A 19665-nucleotide genomic window follows, 5' to 3' on the forward strand; every position below is an offset into this window, starting at 1 on the left:
AGTCGGTTATGACCTGCGCACTGTCACAGTGTCCAGCTGCACATGGAGGACCATGTCCCCTCAATGATCCTCTGGGGCAGGACCAGGCCGCAACCCACTCTTCGTCAGTGTGCAGAGAGGGGTGTCCGTTTCAGTTCACCACCTGCTACCGCAGTGAGGAGTGTCCAGCAGGACCAACCCTCCTCAGTACCCAGTACCGCCAATGTATCTTGGGACCAGCACAGAGAAGATCGTGTGGTCAGAGACTAGACCTGACCAGCCCCTGGACCCATCCCCACCCCAAACTGCTGCACCCACAGCAGTCAAGGACTTATATGCTTCAAAGAAGGATTCGGGGCAGTTCAAGCCCAAACAGGCCCGCACTGTCCTCAAATGCCTGCTGGCTACCCTCAGTCGCCCATGCACTCCTGCACCCCCTTTCCACTGTGTCACCTCACACCAGGAGGGGAGGGCTAGGCCCAATCGACCCCCAGATAAACCCCTGCTTTCCATCTCGGCCCAGCAGCGCTGCAGTAAGGCTCACCTGTTCCTCCTCAGACCCCGGAGACTCCAGCTTCTTAAGATGGCATCCACTGTCCCAGGCGGGGCTTCCAATTTCCTTCTTCGCTGCCGAGGGCCCTCTCTGACGTGCAGGGCTGCCGCAGCATTTAACGGCCCCAGGGGATGATCTACATGCGCTCGTGGGTGTTGCGACCCGACACTGGGCTCAGCTGCTCTTTTCCAGGGCAGTCTGCATCTCAGTTCTTCTGCCCACACGTCTGCAGGGGGGAGAGGGCCCCCCTACAACTCAATGGGGGCTCCCCTCCTTTTCAATTGGGCCATTCTGGCCACCGCTCTCCTCCCCTCGTCATGGCTGTGGGCGGATAAGTGGGGCAGTCCCGGCACACTCCGTAGCCCAGTGCAAGGCGCCTTGTCTGTTCCGGTCCGCCTCCGGTCTCCCCAGGCGCATTGCAATCACCGCTGGTCACACTTTGTAGAGGGACTCCTTTCCAATGCTGGCGAGGATTCCTCTTTGCCCCTCAGGCTGGCAGGACGATATCCCGGCCAACAGTTAGCTTAGAGCTCCGTCGCTGCCTACACCGCCACAGATGGGGGGCCCTCCTCCTGGCCCAGCGAGGGCCCCCGATGTCTCTGCAGACACAGTCACGGCCGTTTCTTGGCTCCTCTTGCTGCAAAGGTGGTTCAACCAGCAGCGCAGCCCCAGAGCACACCGCTGCCTCCCACCAGGTGTCGCGCCTCCTACCATCCATTGAGGGTCTCCGTCGTTTGGGCCCGTGCGTGGCAGGCCGCGGTCCAGAGCTCAATCAGTCACTATGGTGCCTACAATGATGAGGAACCCCTCTTCAGAGCCAGTGAGGACCCCCCACGTTCTCCACACTAGTAGGGTGAGTTCCCAGCTGTTTCACGTCACAATTCACAGGATAACCGGGGAAGGGACCCAGAGTGTCTCTAAAGTATGTCCGCCATCTTTGGTAAGTGTCCACGCCCCCCTGCTCACATTATTTACAAGCATGGTGGGGGAAGGTCTTTTTGCCAAAAGAAAATGAAATGGAGTTTTTAATACATTTGTGTTACATAAGTATCATATTTAAATACGTCTAGGAAAATTTAAGTGGTAAACATAAAAAGGAAATGCGGTGTACAAATGTATCCATATTGTTAATCACATTAACTAAACAATATGAAAGTGAAAAGCATAACGTGCTGTTACACTATGGAACAACATAAAACACCTCAAAATAGTCAGTGTGCTTGGTTGACAGTACAAGCTTAATAAGTATAGTCTGATGCGTCAAATTAATAATTAAGTAGCATCGCCTAATACATCCATGGAAACAACATTTGCCAGAATTCTTACAGAAACGTGTAGGAGACCCAAGAGTCTCCACATTTATAAAGACCTGGGCAATTCTTCCAAATAGACACAGCTTTCTTTTTTTTGATTTTGAAAAGATAATGTCTCAAGGTATTCAAGAGGTGCGTAACATCATTGATTGATTTTTATTTTTTCTGTATGCAGGGAATGCTGGGGGAAATAGTTGTTTTTTGATGGGGTGTGGTGGAATGTTACACAAACCATTTACAGTCTAGTTGGTGCAGCAAAAGTTACTCGGGAGCCACACGATTACTCACACCAAACTGCCACACACCTTCCCTATTTGGCTGCACATTGCTATCCGCGTTATTTTTGTTTCTTCTATTTTTTCGTTGAAATAGTTTTCTGATGCGGTTAAAAATATTGCTCAGTGAGAAGCAAGTCAAAGTGTACTCCTCCAAATCATCTTCATCTTCTTGAGTTGGGTACATTTCTTCCATGCTGCGGACATATGCTGCCTCTGGGTATTCCAGCCACATCTCTGCTTTATTTGGGATTTGTATAGTAACATCACATTTACCCTACAAGAACATTACATGCAAATGTTAGTTTTTTTGTTGTTTTTGTATTTGAAGCTCTACAATAAGTTTGGCATGCTATTTATATAAGAAATATTTACAGCTAGTGAATCCTTTTTGTTTATTCCTCCAACTTACTCTCCCACAAAGCATCTAACTCTTAAGCAATAACATATAGGTGAACATTTTTGGCAATTTGTGATCATTGTAGTGTCCTACAGATTTCAGAATTTGATGGAGTTCTACTGGCACCTAGTGTGTGGGTTTGTTGCTGTATCTGATCTCATCACTCAGCAGTAACGGGGTGTCATCAATAAAGCCACAAGTGGCCAAGTACAAACACTTGTGCCTTTTACCTGTATGTTTTCTTTGTGCGTTTGACATAGTGACTAGTGATATAGGGAGTGCGTGGCATCAGGCATGTTTTGCATAGGTCTTCTTGTTATAGAATATAGTCCTGATGATGATTTCCTGCTCCCATTCCTAGGCAAATATGTCTTGGAAGAAATCTTTCTTTCCATGTGTGCCTATGAGAGTATTATTTTCTAAAGTTTAACCTTTGGGCTCTACCAGTCCCCTAGATCTTATTTCTGTTGATGGACAAAGTGGACCTTCAGCTTTCAAAAATCACTATAAATAAAACAGGTTTTCTTTTTTAGGTTGTTGAAGTCGAGGTAAAGCGGGGGCAAGATGGCGACAGCGTAGTAGGTCGACTTCTGAGCTGGTGAGCAGTGGCAGAAGATCAACGTTCATAACTATGATGCAGTACTCGAAGGAGAAATCACAGCAGTAGATAGTACCCCGCCCACGACTTTGACCCTTGAACCTCCCCTAGTCTAGATGCTCCTGATATTTTATCGCTGTGATGCCCTGGGGGCCCTACGCTTGAATCCAACTCCCCGCTTTTTGAAACGCTGCATTAAGGAGTACCTGTGGAGACTGCTCGCCCAAGTGGTCGGAGGAAGTAGCAGCAGAGGAGTATCCGTGATGGCGCCAAAGACGATCTCAGCAGCGGCGGCATCTAAGGCAGGCACGGCGGCGGCATCTAAGGCAGGCACGGCGGCGGCTGCTTGCAAGGATCGTGAAGGGGGCGCAGCAGATCTCGCAGCCGTGAGTGAGAGCTCCCCGCCGCAAGCGAGCCAGTCTCTCTCCCCGGATCCTCCAGCACTGAGGAGGGGAAGAGGTGGAGTCTCATCGAAAAGCCGACCGCCGGGTCCCTCAGTCATGGAGTTACTCCAAAGGGCAAAGGACACAGTGGTTCCTGAGCCGGCTAGTGGATTTGTGGTCGATGGGAGCAGTGCTCAACGTGATAAGGTGAGCCAAGCATCTAGGCAGGGGGGCCTCCTCAGAACACTATTGAGTTTGGCAGCTGGGGTAAGGAAAGAGAAGCGGGTAGTGGATTACCCCCCCCCCCCTTTTCTGAAATAATGGTAGGAACCAGTGGTCTTCCCCCCAATGAGCAAACAACCAGTATTCTGGAGCACAATTAGAGGGGACAGCTAAAGCCCTCGAGAATTGCAATAAGGACTGGAGCATTGAAAGTATTGCAAGCAACGGTCTAGAGACTCAGAGTATCGAGCCCCCCCCAGGAGCTTTGAAACCAGCTCCTACCTGGGACCTTTGGTAACCCCACAGCTGAGTTGGTAGAGGAAAAGGATAGAGATGAGGCAGAAAAGGAGCCAAGTGATTGCTTTTTTTCTCTATCCGAAGGGGCTGAGTGGTCGGATGATATACTGAGTACCTCACAAGGGGGGAGCAGCCTAGAGTCAGATGTGGAAGGCAGCGAGGCGGAACTCCCCCTAACAGCCGTAAAATCCATGCAGTAGAACGACACCCACAACAAGGGGGCCCAGAGCAAGGGCAGAAGCGAGCTGACCTGGGATCATTCATCAGTTACCCCTCACACAGGCTCTGCAAGGAGGACACCTATGGTAGAGGAAGGTGCCCCCCCACTCGGGACATAATACATCAAGCTATCTTAGCTCATAGAGAGGAAACCAGACAAGGTAGCCAGAAAGCCCAGACGGGGATGAGGAAAATGCAGGGGGTTGTGAGGAAGCTGTCCAAGGCATTTTCAAATCTGGGAGATAGAGTATCCAACCTGTAGGATAGGATTGTTGCAACAGAAGCAGATGCATCTAATGCCGTGTCTCAGGGGGAGGCTCAGGGTGCCCAAATTAAGGATATTCAGTAGAAACTCGAAGGTTCCAAGAACAGGCAGAGACGAAACAATCTTCGAGTGTTGGGGATACAGGAAGGTCTCGAAGGGTCCGATACCAGGCCGTATGTAATCGATCTTTTTAAAGTGGCCTTCCTAGAACTATCGGAATGGAACTGGGCGGCAGAGATCCAAAGGGCACACCGGATTCCACTTAAGCCTTGTGCACCGGCTAAAGAAGGAGACAGACCCAGGGCATTACTAGTTTTTTTTGGAAACTTCCTCTTGCGATAAGCGATCTATGAGAAAGCAAGGCCAGATGCCAAAAGAACAACTGGTGGGGTATCGTTCTTCGTTTGGCCCGACTTCTGCCATGTAACAGTTGAGAGACGGTGGAGGCTGAGCCAGCTCATTAAACCATTTCAAGATAGGAAAATTCAGGTCTACTTCGTCAACCCAGCGCAATTGAAAGTAATAAATCAAGGCATCATGCTGTACTTTTCATCAGAGGTTATAGCCAGAGAGTATTTGGATTCCTTAGACAAATAGAGTTGTTCTATGGACTTTTTTTTACCATGGTGAGGGCGGAGTGAGGGGGAGGGGAAAATGGTATCATGTTGGAATACATATAAAGGTTAAGGTGTCGGGTGGGGGACAGGTTTTGCAAATAGGAGCTAGAGGTGAGGGTTTTCTCTTTTGGGTTAGGTATGATAATGTTTTTCTTTTTGAAGATTCAAGGGTCTGATAGGAATAGATATTCACGGTGAGGTAGCCACTGCCCACTTACACAGCATACATCACATGCACAGACTTTTGTCTGAGCGTCCCTGTGGGGTGGAGGGGCGAAATAAACTAGAGAGGGTGGGGTGTCAAGTGAGGAGGGTGGGAAAGAGGGGGGTGAGGGGCGGTGGGAGGGTTGGAGGGTGGTTGGGGTGCACTCTTATGGGGAGGAAAAAGAAGGTTACCCGGTACTATGGTTTTTATTTTTTGATCATTATGTTATATGTGTCAGTATCATATTGTGTTGGAAGGAGACAGCGGCTAGGTAGTTTTGTACCAAGAAGTAATGGAGATGCTTAAGATATGTTCCATCAATGTAGGAGGTCTGAATGATTGGTCTAAGAGGCAAAGATTGGGGTATTTTGCAAGAGCAAATCAGTCAGATGTACTATGTCTGCAGTAGACCCACCTACCGTGGGCAAAAAAACTTCTACTAAATATCAAAGGTTTTGACTTGCTGGCATGTTCTACCCAGACATCTACTATAAGAGGGGTGGCAATCCTGGGGAAACCATGTCTAGGTGGTATTAACTGTTGTTTAGCAGATTCCTGGGGGCGGTGGGTAATTGTAGAACTTAAGATTAGGGTCACGCTGTGCACAATCTATGTATCTAATCAGGATGACCCAGAGCTGTTTGACAATCTAGAAATAGAATTAGTGAATTGGGCATCCCCCCTCATTTGCTGTGGGGATTTTAATATCTTTGCAGATCTTATGGATAGTGATGGGACTAGTATTTATATGGGAAATAAGCCCAGGGTTTATAGAGCTTTGTGTTTTCTGATTATGTCGTACAGTCTAATAGATGTTTGGGGGCATAAAGACCAGCATGATCCAGGGTTCACATGTTTTCATACCCGCATAAGAAATATACTAAATTAGATTATTTTCATATTTCATCTTCAGAGTTGTCGAGGGGGGGATTAAAAAACTTCCGAAACTCATCTCGGATCATAATCCTTTGGTCTTATTATATGAAGCAGATAAAATCCCGAAGGTTAGCTCCAGATGGACATTTGAGAGGAGACTGTTGGTGGACCCTAAATTTATAGAGCATTTAAAAAAATGGGCTGGAGATTTTTTTGATGCAAATAGGTTCTGTGCCTTCCGTAATTGTGTCTGAGATGCCTTTAAGTCGGCATTAAGGGGGGAGACGTTTAGCTTCTCTGCCAGGCAGAGGAAAGAAGTCCGGAAAGAACATGAGAAATTGGTAGGGCAGCTAATGGAGGCGGAGGAGCTACACTTGAGAGATATTATAGGGGGAAATGAGACCGATCAACGCCTTCAAAAAATGTTGTCTATTAAGGCCGACCTAAATAAGTGGATTGCACAGAAAAATGCAGATGAATATCAGGTGCACAGGGGTGAAATGTATGAAACGGGGGAGCAGGCTTGGAAGCTTTTGGCATTGAAAATCAGGCAGGGATTCAGTAGGAATATTATTTCTAAAATCCATGCAGGGGATCAGGAGTTTGTAGAGTCAGCTGATATTCGTAGGGTGTTTAAGAACTTCTACCAACAACTGTACAGTGAGGAGGATAGGATAGCATTGGTAGGTGTGGAGCTGAGTGATATTGGCCATAAACTCAGATCAGGATAAACTAACACTCGAGGGCGACCTGACTATAAGTGAATTGGAAGAAGCTCCGCAGGATCTGGCGGCTGGGAAGGCTACAGGACCTGATAGCATTCCTATTGAGGTATACAAATGACTGCAGGATGTGTTAGCTCTGTTTATGTTGGATTTATTTAATGGTGTAATGTGCTCTGGAAATGTCCCTGAATCCTGAAAAAGTACCGAGATTGTTGTCTTTCATAAGAAGGGCAAGAATAAGGATCTTATCGCCCATGATCGCCCAATATCCCTCATAAATGCGGACACCAAAATTTATGCGAAGGTCTTGACCAAGAGGCTGGGAGGGATCATTGGCGGTCTAGTCTCCCGATGGCAGCACGGGTTTGTACCAGGTCGTGACACCACAGATCACATCAGGCGGGCAACCACTCTATTTGATGCCCAGGCTGCCGTGGGGGGTCGGATCACCAGAATCCTCCTGGACGCGGAAAAAGCCTTCAATCGTGTCACTTGGAGCTATTTATGGGGGATATTGGAGCAGGGGGGCTTTGGCCCTAATATTGTGAGGGCTATTAAAGCCATGTATGTCGAGCCAGTAGCAAAAATCCAACTAATGGGTGGCAGTTCTGAGGAAATTAACATATATCGAGGGACCCGGTAGAGGTGCCCCTGCTCGCCAATTTTATTTGCCCGGTACATTGACCCCCCTGGTTAGAAAGATCTTAGACTGTGAGAGCATTAAACCAGTGGTGTGCAATGGGTTTGAAACTAAATTGTTGGCTTATGCAGATGATCTGGCCATAACAACGCCAGAGCCAGAGCTGACTATGGCGGCCCTCATAGGGATTACTACGGAATTTGGTCAGTATTCGAGATACCACCTCAACGAATCAAAAAGCCAGGTAATTTGCTCAAATAATATTCCTTAGCGGGATGGTAGATATCTGGAGTCAGCAGTGTATTTGGGGGTTAGTATTAGCTCTACAGTAGATACAATTGTCAAGGAAAATTTCTAGTGTGCAACCGAGGTACGAAGTTCCTCTGGAGAAATGGAGTGAGAAGGAGGGAACTAGAGTGCAATGTGTAAGTGGTGCAAGGGGAATTCCTCTTATTGGAACTAGGGCTCTCACACACCTAGCAAGCTAGGTGTCATGCTTCATCATTTGAGCCTGCCCCTCGTCAGGTCGGCGCTGCAATACCTGAAGGGCACCCAAACGGGGCTCTTTGGCGGGGACATCCCTCCTTCTCACTCCACTTCTCCAGAGGAACTTCGTACCTCGGTTGCACACTAGTTCTGGTGGGGCATGTATGTTGGACCTCGGTAAACTAGCCCCCTGGTCCCTCAATTTGTTTACAAGGAAAATTTATTGCCAGGACTTAAATCAATTACGGCAGAGCTAAAAAGAATCGATCGTATACACCTGTCCACCATAAGCAGAGTTAATGTCATTAAGATGACCATGTTCCCCAAAATACTGTACCTTTTTCGTACTATCCCATTGGTGGTGGGGAAGGAAGTGCTTAAATCTATAGAGGCAGCCTTTGCGAATTTCATCTAGCAGTATGGGAAAATTAGACGGTCTACGAGCTATCTCTCACGCCTATTGAATAAGGGGGGTTAGCGGCTCCTAACATTAGATTTTATCTGTTGGCCTGTCTTTTCAGTCAGATTGCTATTTTATTAGGCGGCGTATCAAGCTTGTCTGACTCTTCCTTAGGGCTAAGATACCCCCCTTCTATTTCCGAACTGCTGCTAGGTAAGGAAGCTCCCGGAGTCTTGTTACGCAAAACGGACAAACGCTATTTTAATAAAAAATGATATAAGGTATTGGAAAGTGCCTGGAAGGTCTGGGAATCAACTATTATACCCCACTCTGGAACTCTAGCCTGTTTCCTTATTTTAGTATAGATAGACTTTGGAGATTGTGGGAGGGTCAAGGATTCAAAAGATTGGGAGATCTGTTTAGTGGAAGTACGATGCTGAGTTTTAATGAGATTCAGAGAAAATGTGGAATTTCAGCTTTGCAAGGCTTTAAATTCCTACAGATACACCAAACATTATTAAGGATCAGACCACCCATTACTCCAGGGGGTAAAATCAATGTGATGGAGTATGTTTTGGGTGGGGGTGTTAAAATTAAGCCAATCTATAAAGCTCTAATTTCAACTCTCCAAGATGATGTGGATAAAATTGAAGCAGCTTGGATGGTGAAATTAGGGGACCCAGACGTTGACCGAGATAAGGCTCTGCAACTAGCCGGGAAATGGTTCCGCTCTACGAATTTGAGAGCCCAACATTATAAGACGGTATTTAATTTATATTTTGCCCCGGCTAAGTTATTTGGGTGGGGCAAGAGGGAAGATGACAAATGCCCTAGATGCTCTGAGAGGTCAGCTGATCTTGCCCACATGTTTCATCATTGCCAAAAGTTATCAGAGATTTTTTATCAATATCCAGAAATTTTGGGAGGGGCTGCTAGGTATTAAGATCATCCTATCCCCTTTCCTAATGATCTTAGGGCATGATAGTAACTTAAATCTGAATAAGGAAAAAGAAGCGTTTGTTTTTATGTCTGTGGCGATCCTCTGGATTATTCTGGCGGCAGGCTGGAAGGATACTGCGGTCCCCTCCTTCCAGATGTGGCTCTCTCGCCTGCTAGGGATTCATAATATTGAGGCAGCCCTATATAGTGGAAGAGGTGGGAGAATGAGAGAACTAGGGTAAAACATATGGGCCCCGTTAAAAAACTGAAGAGAATCTTGCCCATAATATAAAACCGGGATTTTATGATGTGGTATCTGATTTTATTGATTGGATCTCTGACTTAGATGAATTTTTGTATTTCTTATGTATTTGTATATCCTTGGTAAATTAATTTATATCTGTCTTTTTAACTTTGTGTTACATGTATACTGGTACTATGATTGTTGTACATTGTTTTTGATGATCGGTACCAGGTAATCAATAAAAAAACAAATTAATAAAAAAAAAAGAAGACGAGGTAAAAATAAATAAATAAATAAATAAATAAATAAATAAAGCAGGTTTAGGATATGCAAAACATTCTTCTAAAGGTCGAACCCATTGCAGAGGGAAGGAAGGAACCCTACTTTATAGAAAAGATCTAGTGCTTCAAACACAGATCATTCCTAAAAACTAAACATGGAAGGAGAAACAAGCCTCTCTCTGTTCACCTTTGCCTCATAAGTATCCCTTCCTTTCTCTAAATAATAAAAATAGCTTATTAGTATATGTTTTACTCTGATAGTTTAAATATGCAACATTGTCTTGTCTCCCTTCATCTCATCTGCTGCTCAGCGTCCTCTGTAGCCCCAACAGCTCAACAGTCCCTTCTTCCTGTGTTATTGAGGTGCACAGCCTTATGTGTTCCAAATCTGGATGGAGAACCTTGAACAAAATCCGTTAGAGGCACTACTCCTTCTTTTGTCACAAATTTCCCAAAATGTTCTCAGGACACTGATCCCTCGCTAGGCCCAGTACTAACAAGCAGGAGAAACCCGGGACAGGGGCTCCTGTTTACCAAGCTTTTAGAAACCCTCATTTTTAATTTCTATTTTATAGGGCTTTAAATATACAATTGACATTATTACCATGTGCATCATATCATTGTCTACATTATTTCTCTAGAGACCTCTCACTGTGTAGATAATAATATTAAGTAATGTGTATTTCATTTGATTGTCCATTCATTAAAACATTTCACATTTTCTACCACTTTTCAATGCAAGCCCAAAACATTCTATGAATGTGAACAAACTGAAATGTATATTCTGTTTTAAATTCATTGTTTAAAAAATATGTTTAAAAGCCTAACAATTTTGGATAGAAACTTTTTTTATACAATATTATTTATATTTAAGTTTCAAATCTATATATATTTATTTAATGATGCTGAATAAAATAGTATACATAAAAAATATTCTTTTTTAATTTAAAATAAATTGACAAAGTGTAATATATTTTCTAATAAAACAAAGAATTTGAAATAAAAATGTATACATTTAAAAATTCATGCTATTCAGTAAAACACAAAAAATGTCAAAAAAGCGTCTTTTGTTTTATAACGCCAACATTTTCAAAGTGTTTTACAAGTGGTAAATGGTTATAAAATAATAGACTTGTTTTTAAAATAAAACAAAGAATGTAGAAAAAATATAACATTAAAAGTTATTTTTATGTAAATGTAAATGTAAATGTGCTGGACTTGTAAAGCGCACAGCTGCCCGTAAGTGTCCCGGCGCTTGCTTAGGGAACCCGTCCTGGTATTCCCCTGTGAGAAACCACGGCAGGGTGTCCACAAGGTGAAAGCCAGGCATCCCGCCGCGAGGGGCCATAGTGGAGATTAAGCAAGCTATTGCCCAGAGTCGCAGAGTGTGGCCCCGTGAGTTGAGTAGGCACCAGAGCGAGAATTGTCGAGTCCGTGGAATTTTTAGCCCGAGACCCGCCGAGGCGGGGAATCGAACCCTGGTCCACGGTCAATCTCAGCTTCCGGGTCTGCCGCCTCTAACCACTGAGCCACGCTTCTCCACATTATATACTGATTAAATTCTGCAAACAGTTACCCACTAGGGAAACAGCATATATTACGGGGAAATACATTTACTATTCTAACTCCAATCCAACACATATTAGGGAAAGTTTAGGAAAAGAAGGGGAGAGGAACCAAGAAGGATGAGAGGGTGGATTTAGCTTACGGCTTGTGGTTAGAGTAGATTTTCTAGATTCCTGCCGGGAGTTTCTTATCCATCCAAAATGTTGATGATAATTCTCGACTTCCATCAAGACGTCGAACACTCAAAAAGGTAAACCAGAATGTTATGGTAAATAACAGAAACTTAGGGTTTGATGGTAGGTGTGTTCCAGCAGGTTCCGCCACAACAGGCTAATTTATAGCTCACTGGAAGAACATGTGCCCTTGTGGACATTCAATCTCTATTTCCTTAGTCTGAGACTGAGGAAGAGTAGGCAGCAACTAGTAGGAATAGTGAGTGATCAAGAGGCAAAGGTCAGAGTTTGTGCTTGAGATGATAGAGCGGGGGCTAGCAGGGAGAGAAGATTTATGATACATAGTACACTTGATGCAGAGTGTAGGGATCAAGGAGACGGAGTGGAGGGTTTGTCGGAGGGAGTGGAGAGGTCGTCTGAAAGTACACTGCAGCTTGTGTCTGAGACAAAGGGAGGAGGCTGCTGGGAGAGGCAATGGATGCTCCCCCTCCACATCGAGACTAGCCCTACATTGCTCACCTTTAGGAAACAGATAAAGACGTGGCTCTTTAATCAATAATCCAGTGTAACTACCTATCTTGCCATCAGACCCTAGCGCCGAGATACCCTTGGGTAGTTGTGCACTCTACAAAATGCATAAATAAATAAATGATTTGTAAAGAGAATGGAATCGCACAGTACAACATTGCAGCTTGGGACGAGTTGCCCAGACATGAGTCCCATGCCCGTGGTGCCACCGGAACCAGCTATACCAGGCTAATGAATGCTATAAAGGTTGAAACTGGTCTTGGGTAGCTTGTGTTCTGCTTCTGGGAGGACCAGGCCTGGCAGTTCGGGTTGGACTCTTCCTGTTGTAGCCGGCTCAAGACTGATTTGCATATGACTTGGTCCAAACTGAGGTGGCAAAATAACTAGGGCCTTGGATGTAATGACCAATGGCTGAGGTTAACTTAAACATTTCATCTATTACTTTTATGTATACTTCAGTGTGACAACACTGCAGCTTGTTCCTAAGATAAAGAGAGGGTGTGGTATGGAGGGTGAATAAGGGTGCAGATGTGAAATTGGCAAACATGTACAATGCTATACCATTTTAGACAGATAGTAGGGGCAGGACGACAAAGGGGTGGATGGTGGGGGGTAAGAATGGCGCGATATACTGCCAGGTACAATATGCAGGTTTTGTCTGAAAAAGAGAAACTGGGCAGTTGTGAAAGGGAGTTGAGGGTTTGAGGGGTGTAGGCAAGCAGGACTGATAAAAAGGGTGAGGGTAACAGAGAGAGTGGTTAGTGAAGGCAGGATGTGGGCTACACCAGGGTGTTGCACTAGCTTTTTTCGTGATCTTTTGTCTTCTGTGGACCCTCAATAAAATATTATTTGAATCTGAGTACCCCATACTGAATGGTTGCTGAAATCTGGGGACCCCACTGAGCCATTAATGGAAGATGGGAACCCTAGCCTAAGCAATTTCTATGATTTGAACGTCAAAACAATACACAAAAATACAGAAACAAGTATACATCAAACAAACACAAATGGTGACATTTATTTAATTCACAAACCAAAAAAGAAATAAAAAAGTTTATGGGAAGGATGAAGCTTTTCTAAATTTGTGTTTTAATTCTAAAAGACGAAGCCATATGCTTAACGCTAGCATATCACTTTGTCTGTTTTTTTGTCCCTAATGCAATTTCTCTTTTTGTTGGCGCTTCAATTGAGCCACCCATTGTCCATACTATATTGTGTTTGCAGTACTTGCTCTACTCCAACTAATCAGTTAAGGATACTAACTTAATATTTATCCTCTAATTTTAAATTCCTTTACATTTACAGAACATTTAGAAATTTTCAGTTTTAGAGTTTGTCTTTATTTTATATACACTTTACTAATCTGTTAATGTTATTTTATTTTCGAATAGTCACGTACCCCCAGCGTAGGACCATAGGTTAAGAACCACTGGACTACAGTATAGAACAGATCAGAATAAAGGGATCTTTTATGTATATTTTTGTTTTAAGTGCCAAGTTAGCTGTTAAACACATTTCTATGAAATACAATTAAAAACATAATTCTTTGGATTTTCTTGAGCCATCTTACGAGGATCAACTTGAATCACTTTAAAGGGATTCTGAGGATAAAACACATTAAAATTGCAATTTAAAACTGAACCTGGAGCCTTTGAGGCTCCAAGGACTCTATATTTAAATGATGCGTGGAATACATTTTGAGGCTACCCTATGCCAAAGTTTTGAATGGAATTGAGCATAGGCATACATCTGGCAGAATAAGAGGTTTACAATCTGAAATAAGGCTGTGGTTCGATGAATCTCGTAGTTTGTTTCTAGCCCATTCTCTAATCGCTTTTCATTCAGAAGTGTTAGTTATTTTCTCAAGAAAGAAAAACTACAGACAAATGTGTTTCCATAATTCCAGCCTGGCATATTTCGTCTTCTTCGCATGCGCCAGCATTCACCACATTTCATGTGCCCAGTAGTGCTTGTCTGAGGGGTTCCGCCTTTGCCAGGTCTGGCAAGGGCGTGTTTAAAAGTTTCAACAAGTATTTTGGTCTGAAACCATAAAGATAAAGTGGCCATGGATTTAACCAATGAGCCAGAAAGTAAAGGCTAATCACGATATCACAAGACTGTAAAGACCGATCGATGGATTTGTGGATATAAATGGGTGATTATTAACTTGCTTTCATACAGAATTTAACACCACGCTTTTGCTGTTTATGAGCACTGTGAATAGTTGTTGGTACTATTATCCACTTTCAATTACTCAACTTATTAATCTTGGTAGGATCAAAGGCTCAGTTGGCAATGCAAAGATTCAGATTCATGGTCTTCAGATCACACCATATGTTAATGGTCATAGCTTTACTCAGTAGGCCCTCTTGCCTGGGAGAACAGCACAGGTGCTTTGCATGGGTGGGTAGTTAGGGAATCTAGATCAAGATCATGCACTTTGTTCACAAAGCCCATCACTGCCTGGTTTCATCTTTCTTTCATGCAATTTTGCCAACTTCCTTCCAAACCTTCTCTTCGGCAAACACATTTTTGATAATCTAATATTTTAGAAGAAATACCCCATAGGAAGATGTGAATTCTCAGTTGTAGAATTCTCTTCCTCTGCCCAGCTGCCTGACCATGGACAACTGCAACTCCCAGAAGGCATCAAGATCTGACTCTGTTGTAGACAAACTCAGTATTCTTTCTGCGATTAAGCTGCTTCTGTTTTGAGTTGCCCCCTCCTCATCTATCTCATTGTGGACTAGTAGAGCATTCTTTCCATGATTAATCCTCGGAATGCCCAACACAGTTCAGCCTCTCTTACATTGTAGAAAAACATGGAACACTAGACGTGAGATTGTGGAGTGCATAGTGCAGCTCTTCCTCCCCCACATCTAGATTAACAACTATCATTGCTGTGAGTAACCCCCACAGACAGCCTAAATCAGCCCCACCCCCTCACACTGTGGGCTAGCACAGTCTAATTCCTGTGACTAAACTCTCTCTGTCCCCAGTGGCGTACCGAAACTTGAGGGGGCCCCCCTGCAAAGCACATGGAGGGGGCCCCACCCTGGTGGATGGGTCCACCACCTACCACTTTGCCCCACCACCCAAAAATCTGGTATATGTTGATTTGAAACCTCCAACATTTAATGAAATGCTTCTATATTGTCTTGACAAAGTTCTAATGAGAAAGTGGGAAACCCTCTTAACATATAAGGTAAGCCATTTGTAACAACACTGTCAAGAGCAGATTATTTAACTGAGGCAGCAATCAGAACAATGCCAAGAAGCGGTCCTATTGTCTCAGGAACTGCAACAATCAGAACAATGCCAAGGAGTGATCCTATTGTCTCAGGAACTGCCTGAAGAACAAAGGACAACTATGAAGGATCTGAATTTGAACTGACATTGATGGACAATAACTTGAAACTTTCAAAGACAAACCCAAACATGCTAGTCAACAAATGCCCTTTTGGTTTGTGCACGAAGGTGCAAATATTTCAAAGTGACTGGTAAATCAATAACAAGTACAGCAAGCAGCAGCATGCAAACCTTTTTAGTAAAACTAATACACCATTTGTTTGTGCATGAAGGCATACATATTTCAAAGTGCCTTTGTGCATAAAGGTGCCGGAGCCCATTTTGTCCATGCCGTAAAACATATCTGGATGGCATCTGCCTTTAATAGTTGCAACAATCTCCCATCCAGCAATGGCAGCCTATGAGGCAGCAATTTTGACCTGGGGAAAGTAAAGGAGGCCCTGGCAAGAGGTGATCCCAAGGATAAGGCTCGACAAACATGATATGTGGCAGAGAATTTAGAATCAGGCCTGGGCCCTGGCATGGAACAGGAGCTGAGAATTTACTGCTTGTGAAAGGAAGTGTGAGGGAAGATAGCAGCCCATCACGAAACGGTGGGCAAGTAACAGGGTGGCCAGAGACAGTCTCGCAGGCAAAGGGGCACCAAAACCCATGCACCTAAATAATTTGAAAAGATGTCTTTCTGCCCCTCGCTTTGGTTCGCAACTTGGAAAAGCAAAGGCATGTACATTTTAGTTAGAAGCATCCAAATCTGCTGAAGCGGGAAATGATTTCAAACGATTTCAAACAAATAGTAGTTAGTTGTAAGCTTAATTTTAAAATATGTGTACACATCTTTTTTCCAATACTCTCCATTCCCATATAACAGCTCTCTGTCTGAGCAAGTCTATATTGAAGTGTTTTAGGATGTTCAGAGTAAAGCTGGAAATGATAACATGGTTAGTTGTTAAAGGGAAAAGTAAGATTCCGATCACTTTCCTTTCTCTTTTGCCGATGAATACAATAGAATTTTAGAAGAGAGTAAAGCATACTATATTAAGGGGTTGGTTATGCATAGTGATGGACACATCCTTTTTTCCACAGAGGTTATTGTGAAGACGTATCCCTGATCTTCAAAAATGGAGATGTATATTGCACATTCGGTGACAATTAACATCAATACTGGGAGGAGTAAGAGACTTATGTGCCCTCACATTATAAACACTGTTTTCGAACAACTTGTTATTTTCAACATTGTTGCTGTGATCTGCATGGTACACGTTCTTTGTAGCAGGCACATTAACCCTCTGCGCTTTGTGGGTGGCAGGCGTGCCATTGTGAGTGCACGATGAGCGATGCAACAGTGTGAGAGTAGGGTAAGAGGCGTGACAGCAGGGTGAGTGAGGTGACCATATGAATTAGGGTGCGGATAGAAGTGCAGAGTGGGACAAAAGAATGCATGGTTAGTCAGTGATGGGATTGTTTGAGTTGAGTGAGATTGCAAATTGAGCAGTGAGGGGGGTAGGTGAATGAAGGGTGAGTAGTGCGCTTGTGTGACTGCAGAGCGAGTTACAGGGTGAACAGCGCAAGTGCATTGTGAGTGCAGCGTGATAACTGAGTGCAGGGTGAGCGAGTGAATGGTGCGAGTACATGGTGATCAGTGTGAGTGCATTATGATCGCTGTGAGTGCAGGGTGAGCGTGAAAGTGAAGGGCGAGAATGAGGAGTGAGTTATCTAAATGCAGAGTACATTCCCAGACAATTGAAGTAACGCAGCATGTTATTGACGGCGGGGTAGGGTTTCAAATGTAAGTTAAACTATTGCTACCAAGGCATTAATAGGGATCGAGGGCGTTGGAAATAAATAATGTGCTGATTCTGCAAAAACGACTTCCAGTTTTATGATTAGGGTTGCCAGCTCATTATTTTTATGACCCAGACTGACTTATCTGTGCATACTTCGTACAGCAAATATAAATAGAAAGCACTTTTAATTGTTTTCTAAGGCTGCCTGAATGATCCAGGACTGATAATTAAAGGGAACAAAGACAGAAAAGTCACACTAAAAATGAATACATACTTTATTTATAACCAAAGCACAACTCCTGAAAAAAGAAGCGGGGGGGGGAGGGGAACTCCCCCAGTTAATCACTATGCAAGTGACATCATGGCGTGTGACATCACGGACCGTGACAACACAGGAAGTGGCATCATAATAAGTGACATCAGTTTTTAAGCCCCCACAAATATGTTTAACATGTTTATCATGAGTGCAATAAAGCACATTTCAAGTATTATTATTATTATTATAAACTAACATTTGTAGAGCACCTGGCTACCCTTAGGCATCCCGCGCTATTTGACACAAGTAGGTACCCACATAAGAACGACCTTATTGAGGCAGGCTCTGGAAGAGCCACGTTTCAACTGTTTTTGGATGGATAGGTGGTTAACAGTTGCACGCAGTTACTCCAGAAGGGAGTTCCATAGCTTAGCTGCATTGAAAGAGAACATACCCCTGATCGTGCTCTCTTTATTTTAGGGATTGAAGCCCGCAACTGGTTAGCTGACCAGAGACATCTTGATGGCTGGTAGAATTTTATAAGAGGCTGATTTATACTGGGACCTGTCTCCCAGAGGGTTTTGTGAGCTATGTATAAAGCTTTAAATTTAATCCGTTCTATAATTCGCAGCCAGTGAAGGTTCCTCAGCGTAGGTTTCACAGGGTGGCGGTAGGGGGTGTGGTGGAGCAGCCTAGCGGCACAATTCTGCACCACCTGCAACTTCCTTATAGTTGCCTCTGTGGTTCTGAAGTATAGGGCGTTTCCATAATCTAATCTTGAAAGCACCAGTGCCTGTACAATAACCCTTGGATTCCATCACGACTGTCAACAGTGCTGTCTCTGGCCCATGGTTAGGTCTGAATCCTGTCTGACTGGTGTGCAACAAGGTGTGATTCTCTAGGAATTCTGGGAGAAGTTTGTTTACATGTTTCTCAAGAATGTTGCTGTTCCCTAGAAGCAAAGAGACAGGCCGGTAGTTACTCCAAATCTCCGGATCCAGATTGGCTTTTTTAGAAGGGCCCTTACCATGGCATGTTTCCAAGGCCGGGGTAACAACCCGCTAGATAACGAGGAATTTAATACCTCTAGCAGAGCTGGAAGGACAATTTCTTCTACTTTGCGGAGTTTTGACAATGGTGCCGGGTCTAGCGGAGAGCCCGACTTGACCTGCGCAAAGATTTGTGATAGTGTGGCCAAGTCCAGGGTAGGGAAGTTTTCTAGACGTGGAGTCATGTTATGTGTGGAGTCAACTTCCTGCTCTCCATTATTTACGCTTGTGTTATGGGGGAACAAGTGATAGATATCTAGAATTTTTTTGTTAAAAAATGCAGCAAATTCATTGCACCTAGTCTGGGCCGATGCTAGCGGCAAATCCGGCTCCATACACTTAGAGAGTGATTTTGTAATGTGGAAAATTTCTCTAGGTGTGTTTGCCGCTGCTGTTATTATTTTCTCATAAAAACGGGCTTGATTTTTTTTTTTCTAATTGATATGTTTTAATAGCTTCTCTATATTTTTGCTTTTACCCATCATCATAGCCTTTTCTCCATGCTCTCTCTAATTTCTTGCAGGGGAATCCGTCCTGATTTAGGCAGTAGATTTGCACTTTTGTAAGCTACACATAAAACAGTGTTGCCTTTAGTCAGCGTAAACGTATTCTACCCATAGTGCTTTGCAAGAATAAATAGTGACATTTAAATTATTACAACGCCTCCGCAGGAATAGTAAGCACTATATAAATGCTATTTATTTTATGTAAATACTGGGAAAGCCAATACGTCTGACATTCTTACAGTGCATGAGTATCTCCTAAACAGAGCCTGAACAGAGTGAAAAGCCGCCTCTTTTAAGTATGTTTGAAGAGCTAACAAGGTGTGAGCCTTTGTTCCCCTCTGCTGAATTTGTCTCTAGGTGTGAGGCTCCTGACTGCTGCCAGCCAGGAGCCTCCAACAAAAGGAGGTCTGATGACCCCTCAGATTGGACCAATGTTATGGGCCCAGTAGCAGTCTGAAATAAAGAAAGCCCCGTCCCCGTCTGCACATTATTGCGATCAAAAGCAGACAACAAACCATTACCATACATTATGGGCACTTACTTCGTCTACTGTGGTGCGTTGTTTACATATATTGAA

General features: G+C 43.9%; 1 protein-coding gene across 1 annotated transcript in view; it reads right to left on the minus strand.

Moving 5' to 3' along the window:
• Nucleotides 1-2106: 2106 nt before the first annotated feature.
• LOC147747816 (uncharacterized) overlaps nt 2107-19665 on the minus strand; it is a 54364-nt gene continuing 36805 nt past the window's right edge. The window contains exon 5 of the mRNA XM_086936365.1: nt 2107-2397. Coding sequence (XP_086792491.1) covers nt 2107-2397 — 291 coding nt within the window. The remainder of the gene's footprint in view (nt 2398-19665) is intronic.

The sequence above is a fragment of the Lissotriton vulgaris genome, chromosome 1_1, assembly GCF_964263255.1.
Source record: "Lissotriton vulgaris chromosome 1_1, aLisVul1.2, whole genome shotgun sequence".
Taxonomy (NCBI): domain Eukaryota; kingdom Metazoa; phylum Chordata; class Amphibia; order Caudata; family Salamandridae; genus Lissotriton; species Lissotriton vulgaris.